We start from the raw sequence: 25,529 nt of genomic DNA, 5'->3' as shown, positions 1-25,529 counted from the left end.
ACCTGAGGCCTAACAAAAAGCAGGTCGTCCCCGAATGAAAAAAGGTTATAAAAGAATTAAGCTCTTAAAAGAGCTTAAAAATCATAAAAGAAAAAGGTCATAAAAGAATTGAGGTCAAAGGTCAAAAATGAAAAAGGTCATAAAAGAATTAAGCTACGGGGGTAGATCAAAGGTCATAAGAATTAGAGCTACGGGGGTGGGGGTAAAGAGTGATGAATCTTTGAATAATTTAGAGTGGAGGGGAAGCATGCACAGATATGTTAGCCTCAGTTGGTGCCACAGTTAGTTGATAGTAGTAGCAGCAGTAGTATTTTTATTGCTCTAGGTACTAAAAAAAAAAAAAAAAAAAATTATAATCGATTTTCTTTGTGCCGCTTGTATGTACGCCGCTTTTCTTTTTTTTTTTTAACATTTCGAACAGCTTTGTCTGCCGATGCAACGTGCACCTGCGAAATTTTTTTCAAGTATCCATCCCTTCCTTTTTCAAAGGAAGAAATTAATAAAACCCTTCCTTTTTCCTTTTTCACCCCTTCCTTTGATAATCTTGAAAGAGATTACCAGCACAAATCAGGACCAGGAAAAGTGTATTTAGGCTCATGCTTTTGCTAAAGCTATCTATAAGGCTTTATAGAGTACAATTTTTTTTGCGATTTTGACCCTAATATTTGAACTGGTCAACGCAAAAAGGCAATTTTGGTATTGGCTTCATAGAAAAATCTCTCAAATTTCATTTATTTAGTATTGTTTTTATTGCTTCAAATAAGACTCCCTCGTGCTGTAACTCGCACTAAATGATGATCAGGTTAAACTGAGAATTTGCAGAGCTTGATTTTTATTCTTTTCCGACTGTATTTTCACAATTCTGTCTGTTTTATGCGTCATTTTTTTTCTATTTTGTTGAGTCAATTTCTTTCAGCCTATTAAAGTTCATCAGTAAGAATCTCGTAATTAAAGTTTCTAATTTAGTTTATCGACAATAATTGTGAGCGATTGTCTCAAGGGAGTACACGATTCAACAAGCACAGCAGATGCATAATGGGGGGGGGGGCTTTTATTTACTATCCACTATGTCAGCAGTAAAAGTTGCTTTCGTTTGGGCCGGGAGGGGGGGGGGAGACGAAAATTATTTTTTAAAATGAAGATAAAAAATATATTTTTCATAATCTAGGGAAGAGGCAGTTGTCTTCTTCTCCCCCTCCGCCCCTACTCCCCAAAATTGAAGCCGATGACCTCTCTTCTAATCCTTACCGTACATTCCATTTTTAATCAATAGAGTTAAATAAGATTAATATTGTAGGTACTGGAAAAACCTTAATAGCCAGAGCTGTTGCCAACGAGACGGGAGCCTTTTTTTACTTGATTAACGGGCCTGAAATTATGTCGAAAATGGCAGGTGAATCCGAATCAAATCTAAGAAAGGCCTTTGAAGAGGCTGAGAAAAATTCACCGGCGATTATTTTTATTGATGAGCTAGATTCTATTGCTCCTAAAAGAGAGAAGGTAGGTCAAATACAGTGGTGTAAAGAGGTCTTGTGATACCCGGTGTTCCAATTTGCCCCTCCACCAAAAAAATATGGTGCGGTCTCACTTTCTTGAACTAAAATGAAGAAGAGTTAAAATATTTAGGTCAAGTTTTACCAATTATCACCCGTAAAAAAAAAAAAAAAATGATGGTTCATCTGTCTCCAAACAGAAAACAGGATATATTCGAATGATGTGGGAAGAGGCCATAAGAAAGTTCACGACAGAGAAAGGAAAGGATGACGCTTTGAACAGGCTTGAGTGAAGGAATCAAATCAAATGATCGTGTTCACGCACTTGCAGACATACATCTGGCCTGCCCCCCACCCCATGGGTGTCGTTTCGGGGGGGGGACAATTGCCCCTCCAATAATTTTGAGAAAATAACTATTATGAAGCCTATGCCCTTTGACTATCCGGATATGGACCCCTCTTGCCCCCTCAATAAAAAAACTGGAGCTAATTTTGTAAGGTCATTTTCTTAGAAGAAGAAAAAAGAAGTTTATTATAGCTCCAGAAGTAAATTTCATTTGAATTGTCAGAGAATAACTAAGCAAAGCTTGACTAGTTAGGTATAAAGCTATTAATGTAAAAAAACATAATTAGCGGGGTTCGGCAGTGTGAAGCCCGGCACGCGGCAGGCTTCTATCATAGGCAGAGCAATGGCGCTGCCTAAGTAAAGAACGATGTGGGCACAATGTATTATTTTTTTTTTCGTAGTTTTAAACTTGGACACTTCGTATCGAAGGAGCTGTCGTAGAAACTTCGAAAAGGGTTTATTCAATTGGAAATTGGAGTGGTTAGTGCCCTTTTTAATAGTTGAAAGTGATAGGAGGGCAACTAGCCCCCCACGCCCATCATTCCCCCAAACACATCCTATCAAAATTTTGAGATAGCCATTTTGTTCAGCGGAGTGGAATTCCACATAGAAATAGTATTTTTGGAGGGTTCAACCCCACACAACCCTCAGGGCACCGATTTTTAAGTTATGCCGGGGGGCATTTAAGAACGATGTAGGCACAATTTAGTATTTATTATTTTTTTCCCTTTAGAGCAGGGCATTTCGTATCGAAGAAGTTGTTGTAGAAACTTTGAAAGGGGCTCATTCAATTGGAAATTGGAGTGGTTTGTGCCTTTTTAATAGTCGAAATTGATTGGAAGACAACTAACACCCCTTCCACGCCCACTATTTCCCGAAACACATCCAATCAAAATTTTGAGATAGCCATTTTGTTCAGCATAGTTGATTTCCAGATAGAAATTATGTTTTTGTGGAGGACACTCCCCACAGCCCTCAGGGCAAGGGTTATAAGTTATGCCCTGGGGGCATATAAGGTTTTATTGAAATCTTTGTCCTAGAAACTTGAAAAAGGGCTCATTCAATTGGAAATTCAAGTGGCTAGTGCCCTTTTCAATAGTCGAAGTGATTTGAGGGCAACTAACCCCCCTCTCGTGCCCACCTTTTCCCCAAACACATCCAATTAAAATCATTAGATAGCCATTTTATTCAACGTAGTTGAAAGTTTTGAAAATTAGGTCTTTAAGGATGACAATCCCTCCCCCCCACAGCCCTCAGGGCAAGGGTTGTAAGTTATGTCCTGGGGGCATATAAGGTTTTTATAGTAATTTTTGTCATAGAAACTTCAAATGGGCTCTTTCAACTGAAAAATGGAAGACTAGTGTCATTTTTAATAGTTGAAAGTGATTGCAGAGGGACTAACGCCCTTCTCACGCCCACCATTTCCCCAAACACATCCAATCAAAATTTTGAGATATCTATTTTGTTCAACGTAGTTGAAAGTTTTGGAAATTAGGTCTTTTAGGATGATAACCCCCTCAGAGCCCTCAGTGCAATGGTTGTAAGTTATTCCCTGGGGGCATGAAGGTTTATTTAGAAAGTTGTTGTATAAATTTCAAAAAGGGCTCATTTGATTGGAAATTTAAATTGTCCTTTTTAATAGTCGAAAGTGAGTGGAGAGTAATTACCCCCCCCCCCACCCCCTCACGCCCACCGTTTCCCCAAGAACATTTAAACAAAGTTTATAGATAGCCATTTTGTTCAACCTAGTCGAAAGTTCTGGAAATTGTGTATTTAAGGATGACAAACCCCCCAGAGCCCCCAAGGCAAAGGTTGTAAGTTATGCCCTGGGGGTATGTACGGTTTTTATAGATAGAGTTGTCGTAAAAACTTCAAAAGGGTTCATTCAATTAGAAATTGAGAGGGTTAGTGCCCTTTTTAATAGTCGAAAGTGATTTGAGGGTAACTACCCCCCCCCCCTCTCACGCCCACCATTCCCCCAAACACATCCAGTCAAAATTTTCAGATAGCCATTTTGTTCAAAGTAGTAGAATGTTCTGGAAATTAGGTCTTTGAGGATGACAACCCCCTCCCCCAGCCCTCAGGGCAAGGGTTCTAAGTTATACCCTGGGAGCATATAAGGTTTTTATTGGAAGCGTTGTCGTAGAAACTTCAAAAGGGCTTATTTATTGGAATTTGAAAGGGCTAGGGCCTTTTTTAATAGTTGAAAGTGATTGGAGAGCGACTAACGCCCCTCTCACGCCGACCCTTTCCCCAAACACATCCAATCGAAATTTTGAGATAGCTATTTTCTTTAACTTAATTGAAAGTTCTGGAAATTAGGTCCTAGAGGATAACAACCTCCCTAACAGCCCTTAGGGTAAGGGTTTTAATTTATGCCCTGGGGGCATATAAGAAGTTTTTAGAAAGCGTTGTCGTAGAAACTCAAAAAGGGCTCATTGGATTGAAAATCGAAAGGCCTAGTGCCCTTTTTAATAGTCGAAAGTGATTGGAAGGCTTGCCATTTTCCCATTATGTTTAAAAACTAAATGTTGCCTTAAGATTAAATCGAAATGCATTGTGTTAATGCTAAGTCCCAATAAGGCATCTCAGCAGTATCCCAAGAACAACTGAGGGTATTATGTTCAAACTTTTGGGGCTACTGCTGCTCTTAAAATTTAATCCAATCAAAATAGCGTAAATGTATCCAAGCTATCAAAGAAAGTAAACAATTTTTTGCGAATGGTATCAAGTTTTTCATTTCAGGTCATCTAGAGGAGGTATGAAACTAAATTAAACACTACTATTTGTGTCCAGATTTTTAAAAGGGTGTATGCTGTTGAAAATTGTTGAAAATTTTTCTCCAGCACACAAATAGCAGGCCAAACTGTAAAGTCTTAAAAAAAACGAAAAGATTTAAAGTATTATTTTCTTTTCCCTGAAAAGCTTATGTCAATATAAAACGAACAGAAATTAATGAAAAAAACTTTCCACAAAATAATTTTTTCAAAGAAAAGTAAAGAACTCCATTAAACAAAAAATGAGCAAAACTAAAATCAAATAATCTACCAAGCGTGAAACTACCACAAATCAGCATCGATAAATAAATGAAACCTAAAAAGAACAGAAATTACAATAAATAACCGAGTCAAACTCAAAACGAGCAGAAATTAACATAAGTTGGGCTCAAAACCCCTATGCCTTCCCAAGGCCAGAATATAATTTGCACTTTACTGAAAAAAAAGATACAAATGAATGTCAGTTTAATAGGCATATTTTAATAGGCAACGTTTAGTTGTATTAGTTTAGTTGTAGTAGTAGTATTAGTAAAAGTAGCAGTGGTAGTAGGAGGGACATACATAAATTATATGACATACATACATGTATTATGGCATACGCTGTAGCGCCTGTATATTACCTTTTTGTAATATTTAGTAATCAAAATGTTAATATTATTTGATTTATTAAAGTTATAAAAGTAAAAACATTTATTTCTTAATTTCTGCTCGTTTTGAGTTTGACTCGGTTATTTATTGTAATTTCTGTTCTTTTTGGGTTTCATTTATTTATCGATGCTGATTTGTAGTAGATTCACGCTTGGTAGATTATATGATTTTATTTTTGCTCATTTTTGTTTAATGGAGTTCTTTACTTTTCTTTGAAAAAATTATTTTGCGGAAAAAGTTTTTTTTAATTGATATATATATATATATATATATATATATATATATATATATATATATATATATATATATAGATTCTACTGAAGCTTGTCTTCTAAATGTAGGCAGTTTGACCCTTTTCTTGATGTCATGACGTCCAAGTGGATCTTAAATTAGAAGTGGTGCCTGTGTAAAATTACATTTCATTTCCCCCACCCCCACCCTCACTTTTTTTGCTTTTTCAGAAAGGTTAAACATACAATTAACAACACTCAAATCTCCCTATGCATACCAGCATAATTAGGCTTTTCCAGTATTTTAAAAAGAGAGGTTACTTCTTGATGGAGTTTTGTACGTTTTAAAAAAGGGAAGGGGGCTGAAAAACTTTGCTTCTCGGATTTCAAAAGCTAGGTCACTATTTTTTTTATTATTATTATTTTTTTTTTTGAGATTTCAACTCATTTAGGTAAATGGAAGAAGACATCATGATTTTCCCAATGCTTCAAAAGTAGGCATTCAGTACAACTAATAAAACGCACAAAATGCAAAAACTTCTTAGTTTGTATGTCAATCAATCAATCAATTTATTAATAATAAAAGAAAAAACTATTACTAACGTAAAGTGGTTACTAAATGTAGTTTAGCTACGTTGTTTAACTAAGTAGTTAAAATATGAGAATAATTTCTCTGTCTCCGCTTGTTTCCTACTAGACACAAAGAGGCTTCCGCTTTGATGCAAACGTGTAGTTCTCACAAGTGAAAAAAATATTTCTCTTTCGAATGTTCCGACAAACTTATTTGGTCTTGAAATGCTTCTTGATTTTGGCGAAGTGATCAATCAGCTATTGAGCGATATGTGTTGAAAAGGAATGGCTTATTCAAGCTACTACTGATGTGGCTTGTGTTAAAACGGATAGGTTTAGGTTTCCCCACTCCCACCATTTCCCCGAACACATTCAATCACAATTTTGAGATAGCCATTTTGTTCAAAGTAGTTAAAAGGTGCGGAAATTATGTATTTGAGGATGACAAACCCCCACAGCCCTCAGGGCAATGGTTGTAAGTTATGCCCTGGGGGCATATAAGCGTCGTCCTAGGAACTTCAAAAAGAGCTCATTTGATTGGAAATCGAGGGGACTAGTACCCTTTTTATTAGTCGAAAGTGATCGGAGGGCAAATGACCCCCCCCCATACTCATCAATTCCCCAAACACTTCCAATCAAAATTTTGAGATAAACATTTTGTTCAACGTATTTGAAAGGTCCGGAAATTTGAGGATAAGAAATCACCCCAGCCCTCAAGGCAAGGGTTGTAAGTTATGTCCTGGGTGCATATAAGGTTTTTTATAGAAAGTGTGTTGATATAAACTTTGGAGGGGTTCATTGGATTGGTAATCAGAGGCTCTATTGCTTTTTTTAATAGTCAACGTGATCGGAGGGCAACTAAACCCCCCCCCCCAACCTTCCCCCACAGACACACGTCGTATTGTCCCAAAATGTATCTAATAGAATTTTGAGATAGCCATTTTATTCAAAATAGGCTAAATATCATATAACAAGGTTTTTGGGGGTGGAACAAACCCCAGAGCCAAGGGACAAGGGTTGTAAGCTATGCCCAGGGCGTATTTAAGGTTTTTGTGGAAGGTATGGTTGTATAAACTTTAAAGGAGGCTCATTTGGTTATAAATTGGAAGTTCTAGTTCCCTTTTAAGAGTCAAAAGTGATTGAGGGCAGCTACTCCCCTCCCCCCGAAAACCCCTCCTCACCAAATGAATCTGATTAAAGTTGTGAGAAATTATTTTTGCTCAGAATAGGCCAAAGAACTAAAACAGTGATTCTAGAATCGACCCAATCCCCCAGTGCCCTAGGGATAGGGTTGTAAGTCTTGGCCTCGGGTCATATAAAGTTTTTATGGAATGGGTGGTCGCATAAACCTCAGATGGTGCTCGTTTGATTTGAAATTGAAAGATATAGTACCCTTTTTAAGAGTCAAAAGTGATTTGAGAGCACCCAGCCCCCCCCCCCTCACGCTCATTTTTCCCTCAAAGACATCCAATCAAAATTTGGAGATAGGAATTTTGTTCATTGTAGTTGAAGAGTCCGAATTATGTCTTTGAGGAGGACACCACAGCTCTCAGGGAAAGGGTTGTAAGTTGTGCCCCGGGGGCATATAAGGTTTTTATAGAAAGGGTGGTTGTATATACTTCGGAGGGGACTCACTGGATTGGTAATCTAAATTTCTAGTGCCCTTTTTAAGAGTCAAATTGATCAGAAGTAAGTCTCCCCCCCTCAACACGTCGTGTTTTCTCGAAATACATCGAATAAAAATTTTGAGCCATTTTATTCAAAATATTCCAAAGATCACATAACAAGGCTTTTGGGGCCGAAACAAACCACCAGAGCTTAGGGACGAGGGTTGTAAGTTATGCTGCGGGTTATAATGCCCTTCTTCAAACTGATTTGAGAGCAACCAGTTCCCCCCCCCCCCTCATTGCTCATCATTGCCCTTAACACCTCCAATCAAAATTTGGAGATAACAATTTTATTCACCGTAGTTGAAGGTTTCGGAATTTATGTCTGTGAGGAAGAAACCCCCCCCCCTACAGCTCTCAGGGAAAGGGTTGTAAGTTATACCCTGGGGGCATATAAGGTTCCTATAGAAAGGGTGTCGTATATGCTTCGAAGGGGGCTCATTGGATTGGTAATCAGAAGTTCTAGTGCCCTTTTTAAGAGTAAAAGTGGTCAGATCGCAGCTCTCCCCCCCCCACACACAATGTTTATATGGAATGGATGGTCATATTAAATTCAGATGGGTCTGATTTGATTTTAAATTGGAAGTTATAGTGCCCTTTTTTAGAGTTAAAGTGATTTGAGAGACCCCCCCCCACGCCTATCATTTCCCATGACAAACAACCAAATAAAGTTTTGAGTCATAATTTTTTTCAGCATTGTTGAAAGGTTTAGTAATTATGCGTAGCAATAGTTGTAGTAGCAGTTGTAGCATTAGCAGCAGTATGCAAATAGCACCTTTTTTTTCAACATCCCTTTCAACACACGATGAAATTTTTAACTTAATACCATTAACCAGTCCTGAAGCATTTCTGATACGTCCTCTTGACAAACTATATGTGCATAGTGTGTTTGCCCAAAATTTTCTCTTTGATACCCTTAGGTTTGTTAGTAGTAGTAGTAGCACCAGTAGTTATATTAGTAGCAGAAGGAGTACAGTTATAAGTAGTAGTATGGGCTTTAGTAGCAGTAGTAGTAGTAGCAGTAATAATATTAGTAGCAGTTGTAGTTATTATAGGAGTAGATGCAGTAGTATTATGATGCAAATTTTGTCTTTTGGTTAGTTCAACACTCTCCACAACAAACGTTGTAAGTTTTAATTTCACACACGAAACTGTTCCTAAGACATTGCTGATATGCCCTTTTGACAACCTGCATACGGTTGGCAGGTTGTCATCCGTACAACAGAAATAATCTGTGAAAATTTCACGTTCATACTTTCATAGGTTGTGGATTTTGAAGTAGCTAGAAGACACTTTATGCATACATTTAATACTGCTTTTACGGTTACTGTAACTAACGACACTGATGGCATTAAGTTGAAACTTTTAGGGAACGTTAGGGGGTTTTAATTAACCAAAAAAACTATATGCATGCATGTATTAAAAGGGCATATGAACAATATAGGACATAGAAAGACATAGGCGGTGATGCTCTATCATAGCTAATAATATCACTGATATTTTAAATGAGCAAATTTGATAAAAAATTAAAAGTTTTAGTGACCTCTTAATAAGAGTCAAAAGTGATTAAAGGGAAATCAGCCCTCCTCTTTAGCTCATAATTTTCCAGACACTTCCAATCAAAATTTCAAGACAGCCATTTTGTTCAGCATAGCTGAACGGTCTAGTAACTATATCTCTAGGTTTATTGGGTTGGTCAAACCCCCACAGTTATTTCATTTGTCCATTATACTTAAAAACTAAATGTTGCTTTAAAGTTAAATCAAAACGCACTGTTTGTTTGCTGGTTGCCAATAAGACATCTCCGCAATATACCAAGAACGACTGAGGGTATTAAGCTCAAACCTTTGGGGCTAGTTCTATTGCTACTTCTGCTCTTAAAATTTTACTAAATCAAAAGAGTGCAAGTGTATCCAGGCTGTGAAAGAGCATAGGTATAATTTTTGTGGAATGGTATTAAGTTTTGTCTATCAGGTTAACTAGAGGATATAAATTAAACACTACTATTTGCGTCATGATTCTCAAAAGGGTTTATTTTGTTTTAAATTGTTGGAAATTTTTTTCAAGCATACTAGATTCTTGAAAAAAAAACGGAAAAATTCAAACCATTATTTTCTTTTTCCCTGAAAAAGACTAAGTATATATAAAACGAACAATATAAAACGAACAGAAATTAATTAAAAAAAACTTTCCACAAATTAATTTTCAAATATAATTAAAGAACTCAATTGAAAAAATAATGACCAAAATCTAAATCAAATAATGTTCCGAGCTTGGAATTACAACAAATCAGAATTGACAAATAAATGAAACCCAAAGCAAGAAGCACTAGCAGTAAATACCTAATTCAAAATATAAACGAGGCAAAATTAACACACGTTGGGTTCAGAACCCTTATGCTTTCTAAAATCCAGAATATAATTTGCACTTTACTGAAAAAAATTTAAATGAATGTGCATCATCAGTTTAATATACATATGCTGATATTTATTCCTTAAAATCATAATTAATTTTTGATTTCTTAAAGTTATAAAAGTGAAAACATTAAAAGAAAATATTTCCATCCTAATGCTACTGCTTCTACTCATACTATTACTACTGTTACTATTATTACTACTTCTATTATTACTACTTTCACTAAAGCTTAGGCTACTACTATTAATTCTACTACTACTTCTACTGTTATTAAAACTAAGGGTAATAAGGCGAAAAATTAGGGATATATACTACCAAATTAATTCCAACTGTATGAAACTAATGTGAAACACACTATGCCCACACAGGTTGTCAAGTGGAAGCATCAGAAATGCTTCAGTAACGGTTGATAGTGTTAAGCTGAAAGTTTCAGCGTGTGTTGAAGGTGATGTTGAAGAAATCAAAGGTGCTATGCGCATACTGCTACTAATGCTGCTGCGCAAGCTAAGGGTATTAAGGTGAAGCTTCTAAGGAATATTTTAAAAGATGTTGAACTAAATCAAAACAAACTATGAGCATGCGGACTTTCAAAAATGTGACAAAGCAATATCTGAAGAAGAACTTATATTATTAAGTTAGGCCTTTAAAGGTAAGTTTTGGGTGATTTTGAACTAGCCAGAAGGCACTATGTGTATACTTTTAATACTACCGCTACGGTGCTGTAACTAATGACGCTAAGGGTAATGAAACTTCTAAGGGAACGTTTAGAAGGAGTTTCAATTAAACGGAAAAACTGTATGCATGCAGATTTTCAAAAAAGCATATAAGCAATATCGCAGACAGCTTCGCTTTATAATAGCTAGAAATATCATTGAAACTTTTAAAGGAGCTGATTCGATTAAAAATTAAAAAGTTCTGGTGTCAATTTTAAAAGTAAAAAGAAAAAATATGCAGGGCAAGCAGTACTCTCATTCCCATTCATTTTCCAAACGCATCCAGTCAAAATTTTCAGACACCCATTTTGTTCAGCATAGTAGAACGGTGCAGCACCTATGTCTTTAGGGATATTAGGCATGTCAACCCCCCACATAATTAGTCCATTAGGCTTTATAACTAAATTTTGCTTTTAAATAAATCAGAAGGCATTGTATTTATGGTTTTCAGTAAGACACTTCAGCAATATATCGAGAACGACTGGGGGTATTAAGTTGAAACTTTTGGGGCTACTACTATTACTACTTTTGCTCTTACAATTTAAATAAATAAAAAGAGTGCAAGTGTAACCAGGTGGTCAAAGAGCATGGATAGAATCTTTTGGGAATGATATTGGGAAGTGATATTCGGTATGCGCTTTATCGAAAATAAATTACGTTTTAAATGTTTTCACTTTTTCTGCTTTCATAAATAAAAAATTATCAAACTTTAAGGAATAAAGATCAGTATATGTCAATTAAATTGATAATCCACGGTCATTTTTTTTCAGTAAAGCACAAATTATGTTCTGGTCTTGAGGAGGTATGGGGGTTATCAACCCTACTCATGTTAATTTTTGCTCGTTTTGAGTTTGACTCGGCTATTTATTGTAATTTCTGTTCATCTTGAGTTTCATTTACTCATTGCTAGTGATTAGTGGTAGTTTTACGCTTGGAAGATTATTTGACTTTATTTACTTTTCTTTGAAAAACTTGCTTTGTGGAATTTTTTCTAAAATTAATACTTAATCAAGTGGCTATATCAAAATTTTAATCAGATGTCTCTGGAGAAGAAAGGGCGTGGAAGGGGGCTAGTAGCTCTCCAATCTTTTTGGTCACTTGAAAGGGCACTGGAATTTTTCTTTTCCGTTCGAGTGAGCCCTCTCCTTATTGATCTTCTAGAACCATTTAGTGGAGGAAAGATACGGAAAAAATGGTCAAACCTCGGGGAAATTGCAACAGAATTTTATTTTACACCAAAATGTTCAGTAAAATCAGCATAATCACAGAAAAAAATCGCCCGAATCCCCCTGCACAAGTATCCCAAATTCGCCCTTGAAGGGGGAAAATGAGGGGGTAAATCGATTTTTGTGGTTATAAATATTTTGGATTTTAAATAGTTGTTTCCTATCAAATTAAGCATGCTGAATCCAAATATGAATTCAGATTTTAATTTTTCAGTACCCTAATGCCTATTTCCACCCATAAAGGGCGGAGGGTGGCGGGGTAGAACTTGAAATTATGAGGCTGTTGGATTATTTGGTCGTTTCCAATGAAATCAATGGCGGCAAATTCCAAAATGAAGCTAAAAACTTGATTTTACGTGGTCGAGTACCTCATCTTACCTAAAACGGCTGTGAAAGTTGACCAACATGAACTAGTTATTTTAATCACTTATCAGTTGATTCACCATTTCTAATCAAGCTAGGAATGGCACCTTAGAATACGAGTCTTGAACAGTTTAATTTCAAACCAGGATTCCAGAATCCCCTTCCACTCCCCCTCAGTTTGCGTTTTCCATTCCTTAGTGTCATTCTTTATAGTCAGTGGAGACATCTACCATAGTACTTGATAGAAGACTGGCGTGTTCGAGGCTATATACGATGTTTGTGCCGGTTTTTTTTTTTACTTACGCAAAAAAAAAGAGACAAAAGAATAAACTGGGATCTGTGATTTTTAATTGACACACTGCACAATCTTGGCTTCTGCTCTTCGTACTCAGAAGTAAAAAGATTTGAGAGATGTGGAGCAGTATATCAAACGTTGAGTCCAAAGAGAAAGCACATTTTTTTCAGTATGTAGGAGACAACGCCAATTATGATATTGCTACTATCGACGGCCTGAATACTTTTCATGGAATGGGTCTTATTGAAGTGTCTACACCTGAGTTTCCGGCAATGGAGCTTTCAGTGCCAAGAAAAGAACTAAGTAGAAATGAGATGAAGTCAATCGGCACCATGCCATTCTACACTTACCAAAAACCCGCCAAGTCGCAACCAAGGACTTTTGTTTGCTTGACAAAAAATGGTGACACTTATGACAATAAATGGAGGTTGAAACGCTCTGGTACATCTCTGGAATTTTCGAAAGCTCATACATGAGCTGGTCGGCCTTTATATGGTCAATACACCAAAAGCTACCTCATCCGGGAAAATCGAATATTCGTTTTTTTGCCAAGGATTAACCACAACCCAAGCGATATCTCCTGTGTTTATTCTACACTTATGCATGCTAACGAGCGCGCTAATCGAGCTGGAAAAAACTCTAGTCATTACCTTTGAACAACCGCTTTACTGGAAGGCGAAGTGTATCGTCGATGCAGAGCCTGCCACAAGTGCTTTAAGAAATGGTATTGTTGTCCTGGGTGGATTTCACACACGCATGAGTTTCCTAGGAGCCATTGGCTTCCTTATGGCTGTAAGGGACATTTGGAAATCCTAAGTCAAGTATATGCGCCTAACACTGGGCGTAGTATGTTACAAGGCAAAGCTGACTCTCGTGCAGTGAAAGGCCATGGTCTGTTGGAGGTAGCCCTTTATGCGAACCTTTTATCATCAGAACTCGGTAACAGAGCGTTTGATGGCAATGACATGCTACCAGAGCAAAACGGCGTACGAGTCTCTCCTTGAAGGAGATGACATTGACGAAGGGCAGGTGTCGGAAGCAGCAGAGATTATCTATAAAATAGTTTAAAGTGCAAATGAACGATTTATCTTAGTCCAGAACTGCCTTTCTTTGGTTTCAGTATCTGGATCTACTTGGAATCCTGAAACAAGAACAGGCGAGCCGAAAGAAATGGCAACCTTGAGCTTGATCTACAGTCATTGTTGGAATTGCTTCCTTACTTTTCTGCTTCCGGCCACAAACTTTACACGAAATCTACTTTGCTGTTAGTGCAGTCGATGTTTCAGTTGAGGAAAGACAATCCAGGGCAGTACAGAACGTTACAGGAATACCTGTTCATCGGAAGAACTGATAACTACTGGGCAGCACTTTCTCCTGATTGGTGGTCGAACAGACGTTAATGAGAAGTATGAAAACGAGTGGCGGTCCGACGAGAGGTAGAGGCATGACTGAATTACAGCAGACATTTTGGACATCTGCTATGCCTACTTTGGTTCTATTTAACGAACGCATGCAGAAACTGACTGGCCTCGCGGAGTTGACTATTGAAAACCACGCAGAAGCGATATCTTCGAGGAGAGCTAGAGACGTGGCGGACATTGAAAAGATAGTTCGATACATTGAGCCCCTAGAACCCGTCAGGCAGGAATCACAGCTGTTGAATGTGGTTACTGGTGTCCGCGCTTCATCATCTGTAAACGCAGACGATGCCAAATCTGGGAGAAACGACTCTGTAGGAAGCGAAAGACATTGGCAAATATGCTTCAGGAGAACGGAGAAAGCTGTAAATATGGCTGAGAAGTCATCTGTTGTGATAAATAGTGAGAGGGTAATGGTCGACCCTGCTCTAATCTATCAACGCCTAGCTGTAGTGCCAAGCAACAATGGTTCTGACTTGAATAAGGTTCTATTGTTCGAGCTCTGTACTTTTCCACCATCGCTCTTTAGTTCATTCGAGGTGATGAGGACAGCCCACAAAGCCTCTCTAACAAATGCACTGATAAAAACTGAGGGACTTAAGGGTCGAATGACATTGCCATCCTTCCAGAGAGTTTTGGACAGTGGCTGGCTAGTCCATAAAATCCCGTGGACTGCCGTATCCACATATTCTGAGATGGCAGGATCTTACGTAGATTATGTCACAAGACATTTCGGCCAGGCAGCGGTAGTTTTGACTCTTACACTGATACACCGATGACGAAACATTGCACACACCTGAAGAGAACCAAATGTTTGTCGTGTGCAACGATTGAATTCTCTCCTAACATGAAGATCGTCAAAAGTAAGGAGGAATTTCTGATAAATCCCAAAAATAAACAACGCTTCATCGACCTACTTGCTTAGAGGCTGGCGAACTCAGGATGCAAAGTTCAGGATGATGCCGATGTCTTAGTTGCACAAACTGCAGTCAGTTGCGCTGAAACTTCATCGACCACTTTGATTGGGAATGATACCGACCTATTAGTCCTTCTGCTGTACCATGCCAAGCTTGATGCATGTGATATCTTTATACAGACAGACATACATGGAAATAATGGATGAGTGTACGACATAAAAAGGATCAAGAACAAACTAGGAACCGAAGCAGCAGAAAATCTACTCGTTTGCCAAGCAATGTCTGGCTGCGATTCAGCATTTAGACTTCACGTTGTAGGGAAACCAGCAGTGATTTCCTTGTCACTTAAAGATGGTATTTTTAAGGATGCTTGCAAGATCTTCATGACACCAGGATCCAACCACCGGAAGATTGCCGAAGCTGGAGAGAAAGCTTTGCTCCGCATATGCAAAGGGAAAAGCAATGAGAAGACCCTGAAGGATGTCCGGGTGCGAGCATTCACAATGCGGGTTGCAAGTGCAAATGCTTTTGTTCAGGCAGAGCGGCTTCCACCGACTTTGGGTGCCGCAAAGTATCCCTTTTGCAGGTGCTATTTTCAAATAATGAAGTGGCAAGACACGTCAAATTCGCTAAAGCCCGAAGAGTGGGGTTGGCGCCTCTCTTCGTCACGGAATATGTATCTTCCCATTATGACAGATGCTTCACCAGCACCGGAGAGCCTACTGAAGATGGTGTGGTGCCAGTGCACCAGTGGGTGCGAGTCACTCAGATGCAGCTGCCGTCGGAACGGTTTGCCCTGCAGTTTTGCCTGCGGGGAATGTAAAGGGGTGTTATGCACTAACGCTGCAGCAAGACAGGATGAGGACGATAATGAAGACGAGCAGGAAGAAGAATTAGCTTTAGGTTGTGCTTTAAAATCAAAATGTTCTTGTGATTAATTTACCTGAGTTCTAAACGTTTTCTTTTATAACTGATTGATCTGAAGTTTTGATCTCGATTAAAGAAGTGGTTTTTCAAGATCTTATACTTGGCAACCACTCATATTACAGGCCCCTTAAAGGTGGAAATGAGGTAAACAGTAAAAAAAACACACTTTTTGACCTCATTTTTGGCAATACGGTACTTTATTTGATATAAAATGATCCTTTAGCCGCAGGAATCCGGCAAATAATGATCTGCGTACTTTACCCCCCCCCCCCCGTTTCGTAAAGGTAAAAATTCATACTGGGGTACGGAAAGCGTGATTTCTGACGTTGGATTCGGATTCTTCATGCTTAATTTGATAGAAGACGACCACTTAAATCCAAAACTATGTCCAAAAAGAAATTCTGATTTCCCCCTTATTTTCCCTCTTCAAGGACGATTTGGATAGTTGTGCAAGGGTGATTCAGGGGGATTTTTTTTGTGTGATTAAGCTGATTTTTCTGAACATTTTGGCGTGAAAAAAATTCTGTTGCAATTTCCCTGAGGTCAAACCGTATTTTTCCTCCACTAATTGGTTCCATACGATCATTCTTGGAGAAAAAATAAATAAATGAACACGCATCCGTGATCTTTCTTCTGGCAAAAAATACGAAATTCCATATTTTAGAAAATAAAAGCTTGACACCTCTACAGTAGGGTTCTCTGATATGGTGAATCTGATGTTGTGATATTCATTAAGATTCCTAGAGTTGTTGTTGGTGTTGCCCCCCTTTTTTTTTAGAAAATAAGGCAAATGTTCTCACATAAAGAAAGAAAAACGAGCAAAAATGGGGTTTTTAAAGGCCAAATGAAAATACTGAAAAAACACAACAAAGCGAATATTTCGAGAGGACAACGCCTCTCTGCTTCAGCGCGAAACGAAATAATGTATCCAAGGAAAGTGCCGAAGAAAAAACAACAAAAAACAAACGCGGAAAGTCAACGTGAAAAGAACCAAAAAACCAAAGAAAAAACCAAAACTTAAAAGATGAATAATATTCAATAAAAGCCAAAAATTATAAGAATTAAAACCAAATATCTAACAACCCTAAAAAGCGAGTTATTCGCCAATATCCGCGATTTGTACAAAATCCCAAAAATTATGAACTGCCATCGACGGATACTAGCGAACAACTGAGAAATAAGACAAAAGAAAACAATTCATTCACTCAAAAACAAAACGAACCAGCAATTAAAAGCGAGTTATTCGCCAATATTCGCGATTTGCACAAAATCCAAAAAATTATGACTCGTCATCATGCTCCCACAAATAAAACATATCATCTTTAAAACGAAACCAAAATTCAGGTTTACAAAAGCTTTGCAAAATAGTCCTTTCTTCAAGGTCTTCCATGAAGATATCAGCCTGTATTGGACAAACGGGGGCACCCATGGAAAGCCCATATTTCTGTCTATATAAAATGACTCTATAATGGAAGTAAAAAGAAGTTCTGTTACAAAGGGCTGTAAGTGAAAGAAGTGTCTGAAAGAGTAGATTTTTCTGATATAGATGGGTTAGAATTAAGTTTATGCTCCAAAATCTGTTCGGCCTTTTGAGGATCACAATTGGTATACATTGAATCTGCATCAAAACTGCCAATTCTTGTATTTAGTTTAACCGAAAGTTGCTTTACCTTGGAAACAAAATCAGCGGAAATTTTAATATAGGATTTTTGAGCCTGAATTAGTGGGCGAAATAGAACTGATAAGAATTTCCCTATTTTTCTGTAGGAGAATTAAAAGAAGAAACAATGGGTCGAAGTGGATTACCGGGCTTATGAACTTTAGGAAGACTATAAAAGCGAGGGGATGTGCACCCGCGTGGGTAAAACCTTTTGTACAATTGATCTGTGACTTCACCTTTTCCTTTTAGATAAGAAAGCACTTTTTGGACTTCCTGGACAAATTTTTCTGTGGGATCGGTAGCTAATTGTTCATATGTGTTAGAATTATTTAAAATTTCTCTGACTTTTTTGTCGTAATCGTCTTAATCTAATACAATAACAGTATTGCCTTTATCGGCCTTCGTAATAATCCTGGAATGATCTTTATGTAGTGCGTGTAAGACCAAGTGTTCATTTTTATTAAAACATTTTTAATTTGGATTATTAACAGAAGGCGAATCCAACAAAGTTTCAACAAATTGTGCTCTAACCTCAGCAATCTCTCCAATCTCCGCACGAGAGTCATGAAATGCCCCCTCTGTGTTCGCGATAATTTCACTATAAAGTATTTTCGAAGGGGCTATCAAAAATTTCATTCCTTTCGACAGAACCTGATTTTGCTCTGTTGTAAGGGGCGTGGAGCTGATTTATAACAGCAGGACCAGGGTACGCTTTTGGGACAAAAGGTGGATTATTAGAGAGTTTTCCAATTTTAAACAGTGTAATTTCTCAGAAAGTCTTTGTCTAGAAATCCTAAAATCATGCTGAAAAGAATTTTCAGCAACAGCCTTAATTTGATGAAAATCAGCATAAGAAATCGTACATAATATTTCTCGCTCTAGCCTGAAAATATCTTGATTTAACCGGTAGCGCTTGCTTTTGAAATCGCTAATAACATGATTTAAAATACCAAACCCTATACGTTCTGTAAATTACCGTTCGTTACATTGGTTTAAGTGAAGTAAAGGTCGCATTGACTTGGGTAAAATACGGTTCATTTTACAATTATGAAGAAAATACTGTTGATTAATCAAATTAGCTTGTTTTCCTCACAAGAAATATGAATGTAGTAACAACATTGGTAGAATGCTCACCATGAGCATGACGAAGATAATTTCTTAATCCACATTGGCCTGACATCACATAAAGAAAGAAAAACGAGCAAAAATTGGGTTTAAAGGCCAAATGAAAATACTAAAAAAAAACACAACAAAGCGAATATTTCGAGAGGACAAAAGCCTCTATTCTTCAGCGCGAAACGAAATAGTGTATCCAAGGAAAGTGCCGAAGAAAAAACAACAAAAAACAAACGCGGAAAGTCAATGTAAAAAGAACCAAAAAAACCGAAGAAAAAACCAAAAACTTAAAAGATGAATAAAATTCAATAAAAGCCAAAAATTATAAGAATCAAAACCAAATACCTAATCACCATAAAAGCGAATTATTCGCCAATATCCGCGATTTGCACAAAATCCAAAAAATTATGAACTGCCATCGATGGATACTAGCGAACAACTGAGCAATAAAATAAAAGAAAACAATTAATTCACTCAAAAACAAAACAAACCAACAATTAAAAGCGATTTATTCGCCAATATCCGCGATTTGCAAAAAATCTAAAAAAATATTAACTGCCACCGCTGTATACTAGTTAACAACTGAGAAATAAAAGAAAAGAAAACACTACATTCACTCAAAAACAAAACGAACCAGCAATTAAAAGCGAGTTATTCGCCAATATCCACGATTTACTCAAAATCCAAAAAAATTATGAACTGCCGCCGATGGATACTAGCGAACAACTGAGAAATAAAAGAAAAGAAAACAATACATTCACTCAAAAACAAAACGAACCAGCAATTAAAAGCGAGTTATTCGCCAATATCCGCGATTTGCACAAAATCCAGAAAAATTATGAACTGCCATCGACGGATACTAGCGAACAACTGAGAAATAAAAGAAAAGAAAACAATTCATTCACTCAAAAGCAAAAGGAACCAGCCATTAAAAGCGAGTTATTTGCCAATATCCGTGACTTGCATAAAATCCAAAAATTTATGAACTGGCATTGGCGGATACTAGCGAACAACTGAGAAATAAAACAAAAGAAAACAATTCATTCACTCAAAAACAAAACAAACCAGCAATTAAAAGCGAGTTATTTGCCAATATCCGCGATTTGCACAAAATCCAAAACGTTATGAATTGCCATCGACGGATACTAGCGAACAACTGAGCAATCAAATAAAAGAAAACAATTCATTCACTCAAAAATAAAGCGAATCAGCAATTAAAAGCGAGTTATTCGCCAATATCCGCGATTGGCACAAAATTCAAAAAATTATGAACTTCCATCGAAGGATACTAGCGAACAACTGAGAAATAAAAGAAAAGAAAACAATTCATTCTCTCAAAAACAAACCGAACCAGCAATTAAAAGCGAGTTGTTCGCCAAGATCCTCGATTTGCACAAAATACAAAAAATTATGAACTTCCATCGACGGATACTAGCGAACAACTGAGAAATAAAAGAAAAGAAAACAATTCATTCACTCAAAAACAAAACGAAACAGCAATCCAAAGCGAGTTATTCGCCAATATCTGCGATTTGCACAAAATCCAAAAAATTATGAACTGCCATCGATGGATACTAGCGAACAACTGAGCAATAAAAGAAAAGAAAACAATTCATTCACTCAAAAACAAAACGAACCAGCAATTAAAAGCGATTTATTCGCCAATATCCGCGATTTGCACAAAATCTAAAAAATTATGAACTGCCATCGACGGATACTAGCGAACAACTGAGAAATAAAAGAAAAGAAAAAAATACATTCAATCAAAAACAAAACGAACCAGCAATCCAAAGCGAGTTATTCGCCAATATCCGCGATTTGCACAAAATCTAAAAAATTATGAACTGCCATCGACGGATACTTGCGAACAACTGAGAAATAAAAGAAAAGAAAACAATTCATACACTCAAAAACAAAACGAACCAGCAATTAAAAGCAAGTTATTCGCCAATATCCGCGATTTTCCCAAAATCCAAAAAATTATTAACTGGCATCGACGGATACTAGCGAACAACTGAGAAATAAAAGAAAAGAAAACAATTCATTCACTCAAAAACAAAACGAACCAGACATTAAAAGCGAGTTATTCGCCAATATCCGCGATTTGCAAAAAAAAAATATGAACTGCCACCGACGGATACTAGTGAACAACTGAGCAATAAAAGAAAAGAAAACAATACATTTACTCAAAAACAAAACGAACCAGCAATTAAAAGCGAGTTATTCGCCAATATCCGCGATTTGCACAGAATCCAAAAAAATATGAACTGCCGTCGATGGATACTAGCGAACAACTGAGAAATAAAAGAAAAGAAAACAATACATTCACTCAAAAACAAAACGAACCAGCAATTACAAGCGAATTATTCGCCAATATCCACGATTTGCACAAAAAACAAAAAATTATGAACTGCCATCGACGGATACTAGCGAACAACTGAGAAATAAAAGAAAAGAAAACAATTCATTCACTCAAAAGCAAAAGGAACCAGCCATTAAAAGTGAGTTATTCCCCAATATCCGCGACTTGCATAAAATCTAAAAATTTATGGCGGATACTAGCGAACAACTGAGAAATAAAACAAAAGAAAACAATTCATTCACTCAAAAACAAAACAAACCAGCAATTAAAAGCGAGTTATTCGCCAATATCCGCGATTTGCACAAAATCCAAAACGTTATGAATTGCCATCGACGGATACTAGCGAACAACTGAGAAATAAAAGAAAAGAAAACAATTCATTCACTCAAAAACAAAGTGAATCAGCAATTAAAAGCGAGTTATTCGCCAATATCCGCGATTTGCACAAAATCTAAAAAATTATGAACTGCCATCGACGGATACTAGTGAACAACTGAGAAATACAAGAAAAGAAAACAATTCATCCACTCAAAAACAAAACGAACCAGCAATTAAAAGCGAGTTATTCGCCAATATCCGCGATTTTCCCAAAATCCAAAAAATTATTAACTGGCATCGACGGATACTAGCGAACAACTGAGAAATCAAAGAAAAGAAATCAATTCATTCACTCAAAAGTAAAATGAACCAGCAATTAAAAGCGAGTTATTCGCCAATATCCGCGACTTGCATAAAATCCAAAAAAATATGAACTGCCACCGACGGATACTACTGAACAACTGAGCAATAAAAGAAAAGAACAAAATACATTCACCTAAAAAACAAAATAAACCAGCAATTAAAAGCTAGTTATTCGCCAATATCCGCGATTTGCACAGAATACAAAAAAATATGAACTGCCGTCGATGGATACTAGCGAACAACTGAGAAATAAAAGAAAAGAAAACAATACATTCACTCAAAAACAAAACGAACCAGCAATTAAAAGCGAGTTATTCGCCAGTATCCGCGATTTGCACAAAATCCAAAAAATTATGAACTGCCATAGATGGATACTAGCGAACAACTGAGAAATAAAAGAAAAGAAAACAATTCATTCACTCAAAAGCAAAAGGAACCAGCCATTAAAAGCGAGTTATTCGCCAATATCCGCGACTTGCATAAAATCCAAAAATTTATGAACTGTCATTGGCGGATACTAGCGAACAACTGAGAAATAAAACAAAAGAAAACAATTCATTCACTCAAAAACAAAACAAACCAGCAATTAAAAGCGAGTTATTTGCCAATATCCGCGATTTGCACAAAATCCAAAACGTTATGAATTGCCATCGACGGATACTAGCGAACAACTGAGAAATAAAAGAAAAGAAAACAATTCATTCACTCAAAAACAAAGTGAATCAGCAATTAAAAGCGAGTTATTCGCCAATATCCGCGATTTTCACAAAATCCAAAAAATTATGAACTGCCATCGACGGATACTAGCGAACAACTGAGAAATAAAAGAAAGGAAAACAATTCATTCACTCAAAAACAAAACGAACCAGCAATTAAAAGCGAGTTATTCGCCAATATCCGCGATTGGCACAAAATACAAAAAATTATGAACTTCCATCGACGGATACTAGCGAACAACTGAGAAATAAAAGAAAATAATTCATTCACTCAAAAACAAACCTAACCAGCAATTAAAAGCGAGTTATTCGCCAATATCCTCGATTTGCAAAAAATACAAAAAATTATGAACTGCCATCGAAGGATACTAGCGAACAACTGAGAAATAAAATAAAAGAAAACAATTCATTCACTCAAAAAAAAACGAACCAGCAATTAAAATCGAGTTATTCGCCAATATCCGCGATTTGCACAAAATCAAAAAAATTATGAACTGCCATCGACGGATACTAGCGAACAACTGAGAAATCAAAGAAAATAAAACAATTCATTCACTCAAAAACAACACGAACCAGCAATTAAAATCTATTTATTCGCAAATATCCTCGATTGGAACAAAATTAAAAAAATTATGAACTTCCATCGACGGATACTCGCGAACATCTGAGACATAAAAGAAAAGAAAACAATTCATTCACTCAAAAACAAAACGAAACAGGAATTAAAAGTGAGTTATTCGGCAATACACGCGATTGGCACAAAATCCAAAAAATTATGAACTGCCATCGACAGATTCTAGCAAACAACTGAGCAATAAAAGAAAAGAAAAAAATACATTCGATCAAAAACAAAATGAACCAGCACTGAAGAGAGAGCTATTCGCCAATATCCACGATTTGCAAAAAATCCAAAAAAATATGAACTACCACCGACTGATACTATCTAACAACTGATCAACAAAAGAAAAGACAAACAGACATTAACTCAAAAGCAAAACGACTCAGAAAAATCACTCTAGTTATTGTGAAGGACGCGCTATTTTCAAGAAATCCAAAAAAATATGACTTCGCACCTACTTACAAATTTTAACAACTTAGAAAGAAAATTAAGTAAATAAATTAATTAAAACAAAAACAAAACGAATCAATCATTAAATGCGAGTTATTCGGCAATATCCACGATTGACTCAAAATACAAAAAAATTATGAATTGCCACCGACGGATACTACCGAAAAACTGAGCAATAAAAGAAAAGAAAACAATACATTCACCTCAAAAACAAAACAAACCAGCAATTAAAAGCTAGTTATTCGCCAATATCCACGATTTGCACAAAATCCAAAAAAATATGAACTGCCATCGAAGGATACTAGCGAAAAACTGAGAAATCAAAGAAAAGAAAACAATTAATTCACTCAAAAACAAACCGAACCAGAAATAAACATCGAGTTATTTGCAAATATCCGCTATATTCGCAAAATAAAAAAAATCATGAACTGCCATCGACGTATACTAGAGCACAACTGAGAAATAAAAGAAAAGAATTCATAAACTCAATTAAAAAACGAACCAGCACTTAAAATCGAGTTATTCGAAAATTTCCGCGATTTTCACAAAATACAAAAAATTATGAACTGCCATCGACGGATACTAGCGAACAACTGAGAAATCAAAGAAAAGAAAACAATTCATTCACTCAAAAACAAAACGAACCAGCAATTAAAAGCGAGTTATTCGCCAATATCCGCGATTGGCACAAAATTAAAAAAATTATGAACTGCCATCGACGGATACTAGCGAACAACTGAGAAATAAAAGAAAAGAAAACAATTCATTCAAAAAATTATGAACTGCCAACTACGGATACTAGCGAACAACTGAGAAATAAAAGAAAAGAAAACAATTAATTCACTCAACAACAAAACGAACCAGCAATCATTAGCTATTTATTCTCCAATATCTTCGATTTTTAAAAAATATAAAAAATTATGAACTGCCATCGACGGATACTAGCGAACAACTGATAAATCAAAGAAAGGAAAAAAATAAATTCACTCAAAACAAAACGAACCAGGAATTAAAATCGAGTTATTCGCCAATAGATGCGATTTGTACAAAATTCAAAAAATTATGAACTGCCATCGACCGATACTAGCAAACAACTGAGCAATAAAAGAAAAGAAAACAATTCATTCGCTCAAAAACAAAACGAACCAGCAATTAAGAGCGAGTTATTCGCCAATACCCGCGATTTGCACAAAATCCAAAAAATTATGAACTGCCATCGACGGATACTAGCGAACAACTGAGAAATAAAAGACAAGAAAACAATTCATTCACTCAAAAACAAAAACGAACCAGCAATTAAAAGCTATTTATTCGCCAATATCCGCGATTTGCACAAAATCCAAAAAATTATGAATTGCCATCGACGGATACTAGCGAACAACTGAGAAATAATAGAAACGAAAACAATTCATTCACTCAAAAACAAAACGAACCAGCAATTAAAAGCGAGTTATTCGCCAACATCCGCGATTTGCACAAAATCCAAAAAATTATGAATTACCATCGACGGATACTAGCGAAAAACTGAGAAATAAAAGAAAAGAAAACAATTCATTAACTCAAAAACAAAACGAACCAACAATTAAAAGCGAGTTATTCGCCAATATCCGCGATTTGAACAAAATCCAAAAATTTATGAACTGCCATCGACGGATACTAGCGAACAACTGAGAAATAAAAGAAAAGAAAACAATTCATTCACTCAAAATCAAAACGAACCAGTAATTAAAACCGAGTTATTCGCTAATATCCGCGATTTGCATAAAATCCAAAAATATATGAACTGCCATTCACGGATACTAGCAAACAACTGAGAAATAAAACAAAAGGAAAGAATTCATTCACTGAAAAACAAAACGAACCAGCAATTAAAAGCGAGTTATTCGCCAATATCCTCGATTTGCACAGAATACAAAAAAA

The 25,529-nt window shown here is 36.5% G+C and overlaps 1 protein-coding gene across 1 annotated transcript in view; it reads left to right on the top strand.

Annotated features, from left to right (window-relative positions):
- Window positions 1-25,529, top strand: part of LOC148944087 (transitional endoplasmic reticulum ATPase-like) — a 138,152-nt gene that overhangs the window by 53,947 nt on the left and 58,676 nt on the right. The window contains exon 6 of the mRNA XM_089100497.1: window positions 1,298-1,500. Within this exon, the coding sequence (XP_088956623.1) occupies window positions 1,298-1,500 (203 nt within the window). The remainder of the gene's footprint in view (window positions 1-1,297; window positions 1,501-25,529) is intronic.

This window comes from Artemia sp. Qi Xiang Cuo, chromosome 14 (assembly GCF_049724085.1).
Source record: "Artemia sp. Qi Xiang Cuo chromosome 14, ASM4972408v1, whole genome shotgun sequence".
Classification (NCBI taxonomy): Eukaryota; Metazoa; Arthropoda; class Branchiopoda; order Anostraca; family Artemiidae; genus Artemia; species Artemia sp. Qi Xiang Cuo.
The sequence above is the reverse complement of the archived record's forward strand: the minus strand, read 5'-3'. Positions and strand labels throughout refer to the sequence as shown.